Source organism: Cavia porcellus, unplaced genomic scaffold, assembly GCF_034190915.1.
Source record: "Cavia porcellus strain 051 isolate PalLab524CR breed Dunkin Hartley unplaced genomic scaffold, mCavPor4.1 scaffold_12, whole genome shotgun sequence".
Classification (NCBI taxonomy): Eukaryota; Metazoa; Chordata; class Mammalia; order Rodentia; family Caviidae; genus Cavia; species Cavia porcellus.
This window is the reverse complement of record NW_026947495.1, coordinates 25,509,564-25,528,274: the sequence shown is the minus strand read 5'-3', so window position 1 is coordinate 25,528,274 and position 18,711 is coordinate 25,509,564. Positions and strand designations below refer to the sequence as shown.

The following is an 18,711-nucleotide window of genomic DNA, read 5'->3' as shown; positions in this document are numbered from 1 at the left end:
CTTAAAAATAGCAAGGAAACAAATAGCAATAATACAAAGGCTAGATGATAAGAGGATCTATAACTTAAGAATTAAGAACATAAAGGAAGAAGTAGGGACACAAACAAATGAACTACAAAGGCTATTCACAGAAATAATCTAGGAGAATTTCCCTAATTTAGCAAAAGGTAAAGATACTCAGATGTATGAGGCATACAGGACCCCAGCCACCTACAACCCAAACAGAGTTACACCCAGGCATATAATAATCAAAATTCCAGAAATCAATATAAGAACAGAATATTAAAAGCTGTCAGAGACAAGAAACAGATCACTTACAAGAGAACACCCATCAGAATTACAGCAGACTTCTCAGCACAAACCATCAAATCATGAAGAGCGTGGGGGGAAGTAATCCAAGCTTTGAAAGATAATAACCTCCAGCCGAGATTGATATATCCTGCACAACTGTCCCTAGAAATTGATGGAAAAACAAGGTGCTTCCAGGATAAAGAGGAACTAGGAGAATTTGCAACCACCAGTTCAACTCTACAGGGAATACTGCAAGACAGTCTAAAAAAGAAAAATATCAAGATTCCAGAAACAGTGGCAGAGAGGCCACATGAATGGAGCAGAAAGCGAAATGAAGAAGTCAAACTGACAACTAATGACAGAAAAAGAGCTCAACAGAAATGAGGCAGAGAAGGTTGGATGGTATTAACAGCTATTTTGGAGAAAACAAGACATCATTATAGCTAGTGCTGATTTAACATCTTGTTTTGAAGTCCCATCAAGCTTTTGTTCTTCTGTCTCTATCAGTCTTAACATGTTGTATATTACTGGATTTTATTACATGTGATAATATAAAAAAACTTGTATAGACAAGGAGATTATACAGAAACCATTGTTCATTTTCTGTTAGTTAATTCTAAATACCCTGTAATACTGTCATTCTCTTGAATGGTTTTACATTGTCTTGATATGTTTGATGCTACAGTATATGAAGTTATACTCAACGATTTCAAGAAAAGAGACAATATGTCTCTTTTATGTTGGGATATCTCGTGGTGAAATACTATTTTGCTTAAATGGTTATGTTTTGACCTGTGATGTTTTGTTGTTATGTCCTCTTTTATCTCAATTTCCTTTTTTATTTTTATCTTTTTAAGGGAAAAAGAAATAAAAAATAGCAGGATATATGATAGTAACCCATTTTCATTTCCTATTAACTTGATTTGGAACCCTGTATTGCTCTCACCATCTTGTTTTGACTGATTTTCCTCTATTCTGCTTTGCTTGATAGTACCAAGTTCGAGAGTGTAGGCAACAATTGTGAAGACAATAAGATTCATTATGACACCCATTCTGTTTTGACCATTATCTTCTTTTGAAGTCCTGTAATGTCTCAAATGTTTTGGTTTTATTGGTTTTGTTCTTTACTGTTTTGTTCAATTTTATTATAACTGATGATATAGGCAATTCTTTTTAAGATAGCAAGAGGCATTATGGTAACCATTGTTGATCATCTTGTATTTTGTTTTTACATTATATATTATGTCCATCCTTTGATTTGACTGACTCTGTTTTGTTATGTCACATTTGGTTTTATTCTCTTCAAAAAAAGTAAGAACTGTGGGAGTAATATAAAACACAAAATGTGTAATTGTCATTGTACAAAAGAGAGGAAAAGCAAGTGCTCTAAAGGATATAACTGTATGTATATTTAAGAGTATATGATAGATATTACTGAGTTTTTTTGGATCATTGAACAGAAGTGTTTGCAGTCTCACTGTTTGAATGTCCACTTTCTATGCTTTAATTTTGTAGCTTGAACAACTATTTCTAAGATGACAATATGTAATCTATTAACTAGTGATTTCCTACTGTTTATTTTTTCTGAAATTCTGCATAACTTGTACCCTTTTTCTGTTTTTTTTCTTTTTCTCCTTAAATAAAATTAAAAAAAAAAAAGAAAACAACTTATAACAAATGTTGGTGAGGCTGCGAGGAAAAAGCAACACTTCTCCACCGTTGATGGGAGTGTAGACTGGTGCAGCCACTATGGAAATCAGTATGGAGATTTCTCTAGGATTGGAAATTCCATTCAATCCAGCTATTCCCCTCCTGAGTATTTTTCCAGAAAAATTGGAAAGGTCATGTCACAGTGATACATGTGTACCCATGTTTATAGCAGTACATTTATAATAGCTAAATCTTGGAAACAACCAAAATGGCCATCAACTGCAGAGTGGATGAAAAATACATGATATGAAATATTACTGAGCTATAAAAAGGATAATCTTGAGGCCTTTATAGGTAAATGGCGGCAACTGGAGACTATCCTCATAAGTGAAATAAATAAGAATCATATTTGTAAATATCACATTGTCTTGCTGGTACAAACAGTAATAAAAACTATAGGAGTATTGAAATCCAAAATTTGTAATAGCTATTGTAAAAAAGAAAGGGAGGGAAAGTGCTCTAGAGGATATAACTGCATATATGTTTAAGTGTGTAAGATAGATAACCATATTACTAAGTTTTTTTGGATCATTGAACAGAGTGGTTTCCACTCTCATTGACTGTCTATTTTTTATGCTTTAATTTTGTGACTTAAACAACTATTTCTAAGATGACAATATGTAATTTACCAACTAGTGATTTCCTAGCAATTTTTTGTTGAATTTCTGTATTATTTCTACCCTTTTTTCTGTTTTGCTTTTTTCTCTTTAAATAAAAAATAGATCATCTACTTAAAAAATGAGAATTTAAGCAAATATTATTTATGTAATAAATTAATCTTAATAAAAATATAAGGTGAGAACATTATCTAGATCACTGGGTTTCAGTCTGGTTTTTTTTTTTTGTATCAGAGATTGAATTTATTACCTAGTGGTTGGCCAGCAGTTACTTGTCCTCTGAGCTATAGCCCTAGCCTCAGTCAGTTTTGGCTGGGACCTCACATTAAGGAATGTATGTTTCATTGTGCATATGAGAATACTTATATGCCTATATTTATACAGATGCAAATCTAGTCAAAAGTTTTATGAAACATTATTTACTTTTACCATGAGGAGTACATTGTGCTATATTGCTTTGTGATCTATTTTTATTTATATGGCCTAACTTACTACATTAACATTATGGCTCATTTTGGATTAAAATCTGTATTTTTAAATTTAGATTAGATAATTATTAGCCCTACATTTATATAAGATAATTATTAGCTCTATTGTTATACAATTCTTTATCATCCTAAAAGTTGCTCCTTGGACTCTTCACCTCCTTTGAACTCCTTTACTGTTGTTTCTTTTGCACATTTAGTAAAAAATTGCTGCTGTCTGTATGTGCTTCATTCATGTGAGTGTTTGCTTGGACATCAAGGGCAAAATCATCTTCAGAGCAGAAACCAAGTAAGTGGGTGTTTAAGTTAATATGGGCTGTACCCATATGAAAAGAAGTTAGTATAGGTTGTTATAACAAACTGCCATAGGTGTATGGCTTAACCAACATTTATTTCTCACAGCTCTTGAGGCTGTAGAGTTCAAGAGCACAGTACCAACTAATTCAGTTCCAGGTGACGGCCTTCTTCCTAGTTTGTAGATGATTAACTGTGTGCTGTGTTCTCCCATGGTGGAAAGAAGTGCGAAGTTTTGGGTATGTCTTCTAAGGCATTAATGCAACATTAAGACCTTCTTCATGACCTTATCTAACCTAATCATTTTTTAAAGACATCATATTAGGGGTTTATACCATTATATTAGGGGTTCATACCATCATATTAGGGGTTTATAGCTTCAAATATGTAAACTGTGGTAGGTGAACATTTAGTTCATTACAGTGGAGAATAAGATGAAATTGTATATGTAAATATGCTGAAAATCATGCAATATCTGTTTGTGAGGTGTGTATTTTTGTTCCCAAGGTCATAGGAAACACTCAGAAGGATATTTTTTAGTTGCTGTTTACCTATAGGTTTGAAATGGGCTCTGTGTCTGCTCTCTTAAGTTGTAGCCTTTAAAATGCTTCCAGATATTTTTTCTGTTGGGGAACAATTACACACACACTCTAACCCCAAGAAACTCCTGGTAGGTTGTCACATTAACTAAGAATTGGCTTACTACTCATATTTTTGTAAATGTTCAACCAAAAGACAAGTGATATTTTACCATTCTGATCAAGGATTTTCCATGGCAAACAACTATCTCCAAAGTCATTCTTAAAGTACAAAAAAATCCAGAGGTTTAAAAAAAACAAATAGATTAAACCAGAAAAATGTTTTGGAGAAAACTTTAAGAGAGCAATAATCTCTAAAGTAAGCTAATCATAGGGGAAGAAGATATTTGTTTACTAAAGGAATGTAGGAGAATAAAAAGAGTTTTAAAATCCCAAATTCTGGATTGTCTCAATGCTCCTGGTTAATTTGCATGATGGTATACATTTACATGTTGGTTTCTAGTGACTATAATTTATGACCTCTGTGATTATGAAAAGTATAGATTTGATTATGTTTTGCTTAGCTTTATGAGAGAGTGGGAAAGAAAGCATTCCAGTTTTGTTCCATTAGACTACTACTGTAATCAGTTTTGCTGGAGATAAGTAGATTAGAAAATGTGACTGGAAATTATTTTTATTCTTGTTTGCTTTGGGAGATTTTCTGCTAAGTTGATGAAATCTCTTTGTATTAAAGTGAAATGAAGGCCATTCATATAATCACTATTGAGGGACAACCTTCAGCTGGAGATACACAGTAAGGAAAAAATCAGAGGCTGCCTCTGTTTCTGCAGTTGGCGTTTCCTGATAAACTTGTAGGCAGCTCCACTCCTGGTGTACTTTTCCTTGCAGAGACTTGAAGCCAAAAACTAACATGGGAATACAAGAATGAAACTGTCTTTAAATTGGTGCTTAGAGTACACTCTCTGGAGATGGTAAAGATGAGCTTTTACAAAGATTCTGATGATTAAAACTCTTTAATGATTCCCTGTTGCCTTCAGGATCAAGTACAAAAGCCAAATTTCATTTTGGGCCTAAACTTCTAAATCCTTCAAGTCTCTGCCTCATGAGGCTATGCTCACCTCTTCAGCTCCTTTCCCTAAACTTTTGCCTGCCTCTGTCCATTCTTCACAGAGAAAACTGTTCATTTAGAACTATAAAGAGCTTCCAAAAAAATTTGCATTTTTTGAGGATTACAATCCAGACTCCTGCAAATCTTTATGTATGGGCCCATTTCCTACCATCTCCCCCTTTCACAGCATCTCATCCACATTGCTCTCCTTTCTTGTTCCTTGAACACATTGACTCTTTTCTTCTTTGTAACTGGCTGTTTCCTCAGCCAGGAACATTCTCAAAGTTTTCTTTGTCTGTCACTGATGTATTTGCCACATCAGTGCCTGAACAGCCTGTTACCCTCTATAGCAGCACTGTTTTTTATTCCCCTGTTGGAATTAATCATTCACTTGTGTTTCCCATAGCATCTGAGCACCATGAAGGCAGGAACTTTCTCTGTGTTGCTCAATAGCATATTGCTAGTGTCTAGACAGGTGGGCATAGTACAAAACATTTCATTAAAAAATAATGAATGACCCAAGTATGGTAGTGCATGCCTGTAATCTCAGTACTTAGGAGGCTGAGGTAGTAGGATCATTATGAGTTTGAGACCACCCTGGGCTACAAAGTGAGCAGAAGACCACCCTGAACTGCAGAGCAAGACCTTGTTGTAAAAAACAAAACAAACACAAATAAAAAACTATTGAATGAATGAATATATATATATATATATATATATATATATATATGCCATGAGTTCTCATACTTAAGCTCATTAAAAGATAGCTGGCTCCACAAGAGTTCCTGAGGTATGGACCACAAATTTGTATTTCTTTCAAGTTTTCAGATGATGCTGAGCCTGTTTGTAAAAGGGCCACAGTTTAGGAAATGCTGGTGCCAGCCATAGCTGAGTGCTGAGTTCTGGGCTCACATATAGTTAATATTTCTATGCTTTTGTTACCTGTCTTCTTTTTCTGGAACAATTGTTTTTTTACTTCTTGGGCAAGACTTTAGCTCTATTTCAAGACTCAGGTCAAGCATCACTTCCTCCAGAAGATCTTTGCTAATTCTTGATTCTCAAATCTTTGCTCATTACTACATAGCACAAAGGCAGTCCTCACCCTACTCTAACCTTACAGCTGCATTGGGTTAACCTGGCACATAACTGTTTTCTAAGACCATAGATCCTCCAGGGCCCATGTTAATCATGTCTATATTTCTGCAAGAAACTCAAGAAAGTTTCCTTTGGACTCCAAGAGAATACTTTGAAAATGAAGCCAAATTCAAACTCTGTACAGGTTTAGACTCCTGCCTCACTTATCAGAGTTCATTATTTGCAGAATACTATGCCTCAGTGTGTTCCTCTTCTGGCATCAAAATTAAGTCCTCAATAATAGTGGCTTTTCCCTTTTGTCTTAGTATTTTAGTATTTGGTTTCTCCAGCTTGTGCTGAAACCTGTTTCATTTACTTTACCATAATACATTATAATGAACTGTGCAGAGGACAAGATCAGTTCCTCATGGCAGAGCAGTAAGTGCTAACATTGTTTCCAGGAATGAAAACAAAAGATTTCTTAATGGATTCTCAAATGTCAACTGTATCTTCTTAAATGCTGCTTTGAAGCCATCCCCCACTTTTTCTAATGATTCTGAGCAGTGCTGCTCCCTTGCCAACTACACCAGGACAGGTGGGCTGATTTCCTGAGACCCACCCTACAGTAAGATATCTCAAGGCTTAGGATGTCCTTGGGTCCCACTCATGTTCACACTTTGGGAGAAACTTACTTTGCTGTGGTGTTGAAGCTTCACCCAGCCTCCATAGCCAAATCTCTGCAATGGTGAGACACACAGTTAGACTTACAGAGCAAAAAAAGAAAGGACTGTAGTAAAGGGGCCTCTTCAGGGCTGAGGATCTTTTTAGGCATCATCATCCCATTTGTCCCCTATAGCCACATATTGCTTATTCTGTATTTACACTTAAATCAATATATACAGTTAACTGGATGTATATGTATATTCAAACACAAAAGGATATTTTATATGTCGAAAGTAGCAGTTTCCTTTCTTCCTCATACAGTTTGAAATTTTAAAGTGAAGATTAGGATTAAAATACATTTGTTTATGTAACACCTATAATAATTTCACAGGCTACCATGAGTATGTGGAATTTAACAGTCACTCTCATTTAGGAATATATACTGCTCTTCAAACTGTGGGTTGCAAGCTATGAATACATCATGAAATCTATTGAGTGGCTAGGGACTTAGACGTTTTAGAAACATGAAATAGTATGAGTAGCAGATCCCACCAGTGCCCCATTCATATTTTTTCTCTTTAATGCTTCAGGGCATAGCAGCTCACCCCTAACTGCCAGCATCAGCTTTGAGAGCTTCCCTTGTATCCCTGGAACCTTCTTTGATCAAACCCTTCTAGACAAGAAGTACCAGGAAATTAGGCTTCCCTCTCCACCTGCTCAGCAGCCCTCAACCAATGACTGAGATAATTTGTATACAAATACACTAAATACACTGACATCATACTTCTGGTCAGGATAACTCAGGCAAGGGTACACTATAATTATATAACATTATATATAATGTTATAAGATGGCTTCATTGACCATCTTGCTTTGCCTGCCTCACTTCTTCACTCACTAAGGTTTTCTCGGATCACTTCCAAAGCAGGATTCAAACTTCTCACATTTAAATCCTTGTGTCAATCTACTTCTTAGGAAATGTAAGCTAAGATAAAAGTGGAAAGGATAAGATAGAATTGGGATAGAATAGGGTATAATAAAATTGAATAAAATGGAAAAAATCTATTTAATATTAGTTTCTCAAAAATTTTTGCCTGTCATATATATGCAAATGTTTCTACTGAGTCATAATATAAATATATTTCTTCCTGGGGAGTCATGGATACAAGCTTTTGAAAGCCACTGCCTAAGACTATATTATCTATTACTCATATAACTGCAGGTTTTAAAATATATTTCATTCATCCCTTCATTTATTCATTCCCCAAACCCTCATGTAGTCTCATCTGTGACTAGCCTTCCTAGGGCAGAGAAAATAAAAGTTATGGGCAGTTCTAGGCTATGTGAGGCAAAGACTTCCAAGCCTGGGTTTGGGGGTGGATGAACAATGCAAGAGCTGTCTTGTATATGAGACCTGCTGTTACAGTCCTGCACAATATCCTTGGAAGCCTAGAGGAAGGAAGACCATCCACATCGTGATCAGCTGGTTTCACAGGAGGGAGACTGGAAAGGTAGTCTGTTATCATATGGAAGAAGAAATTCTCATGTTTGAAATTTCTATGCTCCAAAGCATGACTTTGGAGCATGATGTAAGGAGGGAAGCTGTAAAAACAGGAAACATCTAGGAGTTCATCACAAGCTTCTAAACTATCAGCAATGCAGTAGATGGATCAAGTAAGTTGAATTTCAGCACCATTTCCCACTTAAAGTTGGATGATAGCAGGTGACAGTGGTTGGTTCTGATGTCATGATTCAGGGATGTTGTTTAGAGGGAGATAGGTCCCGATAAATTGCTCCTCCTAGCTTTCTTCTCTCCTCCAGGCTAAATGGGAAAGTCTGGGCCTGGACCACAGAGCAGCATAGACATATTTGTCTGTATCTGTGACTGGAATCTGCTTTGACAGGCTTTTAAAATTCAGATTAGTTCTATTCCAATCTTATTTTACTCAGATATGAGACCTATTTTTGAGTTCTATTTGCAAATAGTATTAGCTGTAGAAATCTATGTGCTTTCTGCCTAGTGACATCTGCAGCCTCTGCTTAGTGACTGGGCATGCAAGGGAAATTGTCAACAGGGGCCCACTTTCTTTTCCCTGCACCCAATTTCTCCTTAGCGAATGACCCAACCCTTCACATTCTTCCCTTCATGCATTCAAAACCCTTGCACTTTGCTCTTTCTTCCCCTGGAAAAAGCTACCAAGAGACACATGTTGAATACAGAGGTGGAAAATGACCTTAATCAGTTACAATTTAGAGTAAATTTGAGACTACCAGTACGCTCTTAAGTTGAAAATTTGCTACTAAAATGTCATAGTATGGAAGAAAAGGTTTTATTTCCTTTTTTTTATTTCTTCTTCTGTTTTATTTCCTCCTCTCCTGTTTTATTTATTCCTCTGTTCATTTCTTTCTCACTTTCTTACTGTTTCTTAATTCTGTAAATAACTTTTGCTCATATGTTAGTAGGTAGGGAAGAATTCTATTTGGGCAAGGATGGTGAGATGGAGGAAGGAAGAGCAGAGGGATCCTGCTACATGCAAAAATCACTTTTTAAGGATCTTGACTTTGTTGAAGTAATTTAACATCTTCAAGTTACTATTTCCTTATGCATAAAATGGAACTAACTGAAATAGCTGAGAGAGGGTATTATGGAAAACTAATTGAGATAAAGTACATAAAGCAACTCAAACAAGGCCTGGTTTATAGATAAGGCTTTATCATTGTTAATGATACTAACATTACAGGCAGGATTAGAGATGGTCTTAGTAGCAGTGCCAATGACAGTGGTGGAAGGAGTGAGGTGGTAGCAGTAGTAGCAATGGTTGTCAGTATGGTGGTAGTGGTGGTATCATTTATGATGATGACAGTGTTGGTGGTGGCAGCAGTTTCCATACCAGTAATGATGGCAGCAGCACTGGTAATAGTGGAGGTGGTAATGTGTGTCAGACAGTGATGGGAGTAACAATTATGTGACAGCCTTACTGTGCCCCTAGATGGAATATCCTGGGGTCAGATGCTACCGAAAGCTGTGAAGGAAAGAGCTTTTTGTCACTCTGTGCTTTCCCTTCTGTTTCCTGAAAAGTTTTGTGTTCAAGTTTTTCATAGGCTACTTGCAAAGACCTAACCTGTTTAAGGGCAATTCATTTGTTCCAGATCTGGGCTCCACACTGTCCTCCAGCTCTCATCCTGACTTGAGCTAAACTTTGGATCTATGACTATAGGAGTGGTTTAGGCTGAGCCTATGCCAGGAGACATTTATAGTCTGATATTGTTTTGACTTACAATGACTAAAATGCCTTAGGCACTTAATGGCATAATAAATAAAAAGCAAATTTAAAAATTTCAATGGAATTTAGTTTTTATATACAAGAGTATGTTTCTGATATGGATATATATGACTCAGAATGGAAGAATGGAATATATGACTCTGATATGGATATATATGACTCAGTGACTTTTTGTGTATGCCAGCAACTTTATTTATTTATATATTTATTTTTAACAAAGTCTAGTTATGTTGCCTGGGATGACTCTGAACTCCTGGGTTCAATTGATCCTCCTGCCTTAGTCTTTGAGTAGCTGGGGTTACAGATTCCTACCACTGTGCCAAATTCTTGAATAATATTTTCAGTGTCCTTGAGACCTCATACAAGGTAACTCGTAAACCTCCTGGGTGATGATACCAGATATCTATTTCCTCAGAATGGTTGTTGAAAAGTCAAATTATGTCTGAGATTTTGTCTCTGAAAATTTTACCTTCAATAATACAGTTAAACCATTGCTAATGAAAGATTTAAATATGCGCTTTAAAATTAAAGCTAGAATTTTTTTATCCCACTTAAAATTGAAATTTTGCAAGTTGTTCTAATGGCCATATAGTAGGTAGTCAGTAAAGACTTGCTGAAGAAAAAAGGCAAAATCTCACCATTATCATCAATGGTTTCATTGTATTCAGGCTCAGACAGCTTTCACTATGGCTCCTTGGGCTCCTATTTATGACAGCGTGGAGTGTGGGTACTTGTTCATTAAAACCATTTAATTAAGTTTGCTTGAATCTGCTATCCATCTCAGATAGATTTTTAAAAAAGGATTCTGACTATAACTTTGACTAAATCATCATTAGTAAATGAAAATGAAAGATTTCTTTAATTTCAGCTCTTCGTAATCTTTGGTTAATCATTAACCCAGGTGTGCTGATTCTGCTTTTGCACAAGAATGTCAATGTTGTGTATAGGTCTCAATATTTAAGGAAGGAAGACAAGTTTGAAAGGAGACATTACTTCTTCCAAAGGGATTTCATCTTGTCAGATAAAAATAGTACTGGCTTATTCTTTCCCTTCTTTATTAAAAAGTTTGAAAAAAATAGTGAGAAAGTTCTTTAAGCTATTTGAGCTTTACACTTTTCTACACTAAGAAATAATTTGCAGACAAAAGAAATTTTCTGTAGTTAATGTCATTTTAATACTCACTTTCCTGACCACATGGATTAGAAATGAAGGGACTAAATGAAGGATCTCAGCCCTATTATATATGGCTTAGTCATTCAAGTTGGAAAGGGTGGCAGGTTTTGCCTAGTTGATCCATCACTGGCTCACTAGGCTCACAGAAGAAAACCTCTATCATGTAGCTGAGCCAGTGGTTTAAGTTGTAGGTTGGAAGGCAAGTACCAGTGTAAGCACTGGCAGACTTACATGAATGTGAAGAATTGGGGGATAGGCTGGTATCCAGAAGGGCATTGGAAAGCAGAGAGAAGCATGCATATCCTTCACAGCAGTCATATGTTCTCTGGCTACTTTTGTCAAAGTGGATTGAGTGATGGTCCTCTGGAGGGACCACTGTACTCCTGTGTAGCTCCAGGTATATTTCTAAATATCAAGCACTTTACTTGTCTAGCAAGTTAATAATATTATCTGCATATGTCACAAGATTTTATATGAATCAAATTATATATATATATAAAATCTCTATATGTATCTGTACATATCTCTGTCTATGTATCTATACTTATAGGTATATAGATATAAATATTAATATACAAAAATATATATATATATAAAGAGAGAGAACCACCAGAAATATATACATACTTTAGCATCTCACTATACCAATAAATGTTTGGAAACTAAGGGCTACCTCTTGTAATTGAGTACCTCTTGTAATTGTGGAGGCCAAAGGAAACTTGTACTAATCTCATGATGTCTCAACAAATTTAGAATTAAAATATTTATATAAGCTCTCCTTTTCCTGATATATGCATTTTTAGTATACATTTCCTAGAAATATAAACTATTATGACAAATATCATTGTTATTATATGATAATGAAGTATACTATCAAGTCTTCTTGCACATATGAGACTGCTGGGTAGACAGCTGGTCATTGGAATAAAATACTATTCCATTTTTCAAGGCAATAAATCTTGCTTGATAGGAGGGTGAGGCAGTATAAAGAGGCAGTGAGATAAACACTTGGGGATTTTCCAGGGCACACATCTATTTATCCCAATGAATTTTGGGTTTACACAAAAATTTAGACCATAGTACTCTTTAAATCTCAAAATCCTTGTTTAGACAAAAAGGTCAATGCCATGAAGCTTGGAGCCCTTGATGCTGTGACACCCTCTAGATGGCTGGGTCAGATTGTCTTATGGTCACAGGTGTACACTAGAGACCATCATGGGAGCTACCAGAGCATTTAGTGTAGGTGTTCATTGATATTCAAATGAAGAGAAAAGCTGTAATGCTGGAGTTAACAGTTTTTGCTGAGGATAGATCAATGTTCCCATGTAAACAGAAGTGTGTGTGTGTGTGTGTGTGTGCACACACACACACACACACGCACATAGATCAGCTAGGTTCCTTTTACCGCTAGCTTTAATAGGATAGACTTTCCGAGAAGGTCCGACATCATTTGCATGTTTGAATCTACAATTTTTACCATCCCTTTTACCTAAGATACCAACTAGACAGAGAAGGACTTAAGATTAACATTCTTGTTGGAGACAACTATTGAAGGAAAATAGTTTCATTTACTAACACAATGAATCACACTTTAATTAGAGTTTGGGTCAATTCATTTTCTCTCACTTGGCATAAAATGATAAAACTTATCAGTGATATGAAAGAACTAGAAGAATGCCAAAGGCTGGGTGAGACCTGATACTAAGCTTGAACAAACTCTTAGTCAATTTAAAATTTCCTTCATGTTCCATACTTTCATCTTTTAGTATTCATTCAAAAGGTCTTCATGACAAAAGAAGTTTCCATATTTAGAGAAACATAGAGGGTACATTTTTATGGACACTCATCATGCAAGACTTCATATCATTTATTCTAGGGTTTTTTTTTTACTACCTACTTCCCATTTCTTTATAACAAGGATTTACAGCTTAAATGTCAAAAAGGAAAGGCTTCAGACAAGTGTCCTAAAATAGACTAAAAAAATTTTTTTAACGAAGCTATCTCCTTGTACTTCTAAAACTTATTTTTAACATTGGAAAACAGTTATAGTTTAGAAGTCCTTCAAACCTATCACATCCAACTTTTAATAGCATTTTAGTTGAAATTATAACTAAATTCTGCTGTATCTTTACAGCAGATTGAGTGTGTGATTTAAAAATAAATAAATCTGCTTAACTTAAATTGCCCATAAATTTGCTTTTTTTTTTTTGAAAGGAAAAGTAAAAGATTTTGAGAAGGCATTTATTTCTTTAAAAAAAACATAAAAGTTATTTTTAAAAACTAGGAAATTAGAACTACCAAAAATAATTTAGAATCACCTCAGAGCAAATAAACTCCCAAAAGAAGACAAAAGGCTATAAATATGGGCACTGAGAAATCCTGGAGAATTTCCAGAAATAATTCAGAAAATTGCCATTACCTTTTCTAGATCTGGCCATTCTTTTGGTAGAATATGGCTGTGGATGTCAATTTTCATATCTGCAGGGTCAGAGGAGACACGTGTTAAAAAAACTTTGATATCAAGAGATCTCTGAAAACCTTGGAGTTAATTGATTCACTCAGTCCCTTTATAGCTATCTGCAAGTCAGTAGGCTTGTCTTGGTCCATTGGAACTGCCCTATTAAAGTTCAAAATTCTGTTTATCAACTTGGCTGTGGGTCAACATTCTTCAGTAACCAGAACTCAGCGGAAAATTTAAAAATAAACTGTACTCAACCTTTGAGGTCAAAAGTACAACAAACTACTTTGAGTTACCAACAGATTAAAAATGACTAATTTTACATTTAAATGTTTCAATTAATCAAAATACATGTAATTTAAAATCAAATAGTACATAGTTAAAAGTGAAATAATACAGAAAACTTTTAAAGAAAAATGATATATCCTTGACTCATCTCTTCTTATGCTTGGCTTTACTTCCTAGCAACAACCAAATGCTTTTGGTTTTTTGTTCAGTTATTTCTGTGCCTTTAAATAATATTTAACATGAAAATGTAACATGTTAAAATGGTTGCGGGATAAATTTTGTCCTCACCTTTAAATTATAAAAAAGCCCACTCTTCTGATGTATTTACCTCCTTTGCCTTTGTCCCTTACTTATTCATTATTTGTTCATACATGCATTTAATAAATATTTATCAAGAACTACATTACTATATACCAGGTATAAAATTGAATGAGAAATAAAATGATACATATACTATAATAAATAATTGTACACAGCCTAAGTATAGGAGAAAGAAGACAGGAGCCATTTTTATTGAGGGTTATCTGGCTGGGTAAAGAGGGCTTTTGCTGGAACATAATGTAGAGCTCATAGTCACATTTTTAAAGGCAATCTGGAACAGAGCAGTATTTTATTGCTCTATTTTCATCCTATTCTCTTCCTGAAAGTTTAACATGTTCAAAGGACCTCAGTCTTTAGGAAAGCCTCGCTTCTGCTTTGAGGTGATCTCTTCTACTCAGTTTCTCAATGACAACAGTATAGCCCTCCTGCTGTGATTTGATTAGATTATGGATAAATTGTAACAGACATACTTTTAAGTGATAGTCATCTTGAAAGAAAATAAGGGACACCCTCAAAACTCATTTTAAAATAAGATCAGTGAGCTAAAGTCCAGTGAGTGGGACTTTAACACAAAGGCATATGCCAGGACTTTTAGAGCACTTCCTTTGCCAGGCACTGTTCTAACTATTTCAGTCACATCAATTTATTTATTGCACATATCACTGCTATGAGGAAGGGACTATTACCAATATTCATTTTATAGAAGAAGATGAAACACAAAGAATTTATGTAACTTATCTGCAGCCAGATAGTATATGGTAGGGTCTAAATTTGAACCCAAACAGTATGCTTTCAGCATCTTAGAGATTCGGGAATTAATATCTCAAAGGGATATGGGAGAGCCTCATTTGTACTTATGCAAAGCTACAAACTTATCATTAAGCTAAAATACTTGAAGGTTCTAGAACCTTACTGAGTAGGCTAGACATGGTAACAAAGAGAGCATGAGACCAGCACAAGAACAGACGTGTTAGATCAATGGACTGCAATAGATGACACAAGAACAAACAAATTCTCCTACAGCTATTTGGTTTTTTACAGAGCAGCCAAAACCTACACTGGAGAAAAGACAGTCTCTAACAAATGGTTCTGGAAAAACTGGGTTCTACATGCAGAAAATTAAAACTTTATCCCTGTATCTCATCCTGTATTAAAATAAAATGAAATTCAGAGACCTAGGTATAAAACTAGAAACTTTGACATTTCTTGAAGATAACACAGGAAACAATTGAAGCCTAAAGCAAAGACTTCCTAAATAGGACAGACTCCAAGCATAAGAAATAATATCAAGAATCAACAAATGAGGTTACATCAAATTATAATTTTCTGGACAGCAAAAGACAAAACTAACAGAGTTAAGTGACAACCCATCTAGTGGGAGAAAATATTGGCTTTGGACTCTTTTGATAGGAGGTTCATATCTAGAGTATATTAAGAACTCAAAAAAGTAACCCTCAGAAAACAAGTGATTTAGTAAGAAAGTGAGAAGATAATATGTATAGACATTTCTCAATGATAAGAAGTACAAATGCCCAATAAACATATTTAGTCATTAGAGAAATGCAAATCAAAACTACTTTGAGATTCAATCTTGCCTCAGCCTGAATGGGTGCCATCAAGAATATAAAAATCAAAAATGCCAGTGAGAATGCAGAGAGAAAGAAATTTTTCTAAATTTTTGGTGGGAATATAAAACTAGTATGACCAATACAGAAATAAATTTGAGAATTTTTCAAAAAACTAAACATAGAAATACCATTCATTCTAGCTATACCACTCCTGGGCATGTTCCTAATAGAATTAAAGAGAGCACATGATAGTGATAGCTACATATCCGTATTTATAATAGTGCAATTTACAACAACTAAGCAGTGGAAACAGCCTAGATACACATTCAACATATAAATGAATGAATAAAATGTGATATATATGTACATGCTATAAAGAAGATTATAATTTGCAAGAAAATGAATGGAACTAGAGGTCATTATGTTAAATAAAATAATCCAGATTCTTTTATGGTTTAGGTTTAAAATGTCCCCAAAATGTCTCAGATATTTGGAATATGATTAGATGGAGGGATCTTGTTGTATATCCATGAGTAGATTCACCCATTGATGAACTCAGTAGTTGAATATGCTCCTAGCAGGTAGCCTTAGCTGGAGGAGTGGATTAGTGGAGTGTGACCTAGAATGGTGTATTTTGGCTCCCAAGTTCCTACATTTCTTCTCACTCTGCTTCCTGGCTACCATAGGTAGAACAGCACTCCTACACCATGCTGTTTCTGCATTGGAGCCAGTCAAACATGGACTAAGCATGAGCCTTATAAAAACTCTTGAAAAGCATGAGCCAAAGTAAACCTCCTTTAAGTGATGGGTATCAGACATTCTAGCTCACTGACAGTAAATTGTACAGTATAGTATAGTATATACAGTAAGTTGGTATCAGAGATGGAGTTATTGCTGTGATGATAGCTGAAATGTAGTTTGGAAGCTTTTGGAATTGGCTTGCAAGAGGACTTTGGAAAGATTTAGAGATGCAGGTTAGAGAAGCTCTTGAATATTGTGAGCAATGTTTGATGGATGATACTTGTTGGAGCTCAGAAGGCCAGAATATTGGTGAGAATTCAGACAGTGAAAACTAGGCTCAGGAGGTTTCACTTGGCCGAATTACTCCATTGGCAGTTGGACTGGAAATTATGGGTGTTACACACTAGAATAATGTTTATCTTTGTTTTGTAAAGGTCCTGGGACATTTCAAGAGATTGGGATTAAGAGTGATGAACTAATTAACCTGGCAGAGGAAATTTTAAAGTAGTCCAACATTCAGGCAATGGCATTAAAAATAGCTAAGGATTTCACATCAGGGCAAGAAGAAAATACTTCTGGGAAGACAGCAGAGTAGTGAACAGGACAGAAATAGACTCTCTAAGATTTAGTGTCTAGACACTGGAATACAACAGTGTGAAAAAGAAGAGAGACCTACCAAGGATCTAAACTGAGAATTGAAGATTGAAGCCCATGGCAAGAGTGAAGAGAGAGACCTTAATGTAGAAGAAGGAGATGGCAAATGGTGCTTTCTCCCTAAGCCTTAACTCACTGCATGGAAGTTGTGGTTTGAACTTGCAGGCCAACAGTGTCTACTGGTGATCCCAGAAGCCTCCATGGAGAAACATACCAGTGGAACAGGGCAGTGGATGCAGTGGATTGCAGTAGATGGTGAATTACTTTAATTCAAATGGAAGAAGACAATTAGCTGCTTGCCATCTTGGAGAGGAGCCAACTAGGCTGGGAACTCAGTCTAGCAATGGAGTGGTTCTATGTAGCCACTCCCAGTGGGAAGATGATGTGGAACTGACTTTTAAGTTAGCAGGATTGTCAAGGAGTCAAGTTCAAGCAGGCAGGGAACTGAGTTCAAGATGGCAGGAGTCACACAGAGTATTGCAGGCTGAGCAAATCGGTTCTAACCTCACAGCTATAAACCAGCCAGAACATGAGTGGAACATCTTCCAACCTTGTTTTTGAATTCTTCCTCTTCTACTTCTGTATTTCCCCCTTTAAAAATTTTCTCTCCTGATGATAAAATAGCCATATTGAGGGCATGTTTACTTTATACAGTTATCTGGTTTATTTTAGATTTTGTTATATAACAAAAAAAAAATCCAGTTCATTCAATTAAATGTGGCAAGTTAGTAGTTACCATAGTTTGTCATTTTTCTAGGCAATATTTGATGCTATTTTTATTCTAATTGTACTACTTTAGCTAAGGTGATTCATTCCTTTGGCAATGAGATGGATCAAGTTTAAAGCCACACACTGGCATCTCTGAAATGATAATATAAGAAGTAACACAGTATATGAATGATACTCTAGAAAAAAATCAAATCAGAAGTAATTTCTCAGAAACTACAGAGATGGTGATTATAATGAAAGACATGGTTAGCTACTCTATAGTTATTACAGATAAAAAATAGAGGTGCTTAGAAAAATGATGGAAACCATGAATACCCAATATAGAAAAGAAATGGGAATCAATGAAACAGATTCAAACAGATATCCAGGAGATTAAAAATTCCCTTGAATGTATACATAGTAGATTGAGCCAATATAAGGACAGAACATTAGATCTAGAAGGCAGGATTGCAGTTAGCAATTATGAAAAGAAATATTTCATAAAAATAGCAAGGGACAATGAAAAATCAATCAACAGCTGCTAGATAATGCAAACAATATAAGATTGATGGAGTCAACCAAAAAACCCAGGAAGTTGTGCAAATTATATAGAAAACCTGCTCATAGAAGTAATGGTGGAAAACTTCCCAAATATGGAAAAAGAATTTTACATACAGGTAAGCAAGGCAGATAGAACTCCAATCATTCATGATCAGAGAAGGCATATAATAGTCA

At 35.4% G+C, this 18,711-nt stretch overlaps 1 protein-coding gene across 3 annotated transcripts in view; it reads right to left on the bottom strand.

Moving 5' to 3' along the window:
- Nucleotides 1–13,821, bottom strand: part of Acmsd (aminocarboxymuconate semialdehyde decarboxylase) — a 93,682-nt gene extending 79,861 nt beyond the window's left edge. Inside the window, exons 1-2 of one of the 3 annotated variants that reach the window (XR_010050775.1) lie at nt 13,658–13,821; nt 6,811–6,855 (exon numbers count right to left, since the gene is read on the bottom strand). Coding sequence is in view for 2 of the 3 variants with exons in the window: in XM_003478596.4 (XP_003478644.2) it covers nt 6,811–6,855; nt 13,658–13,714 (102 nt within the window). In the remaining variant the exon portion in view is untranslated. The remainder of the gene's footprint in view (nt 1–6,810; nt 6,856–13,657) is intronic. The other 2 variants (XM_003478596.4, XM_013142633.2) reach the window with 2 other exon arrangements.
- Nucleotides 13,822–18,711: the final 4,890 nt, after the last annotated feature.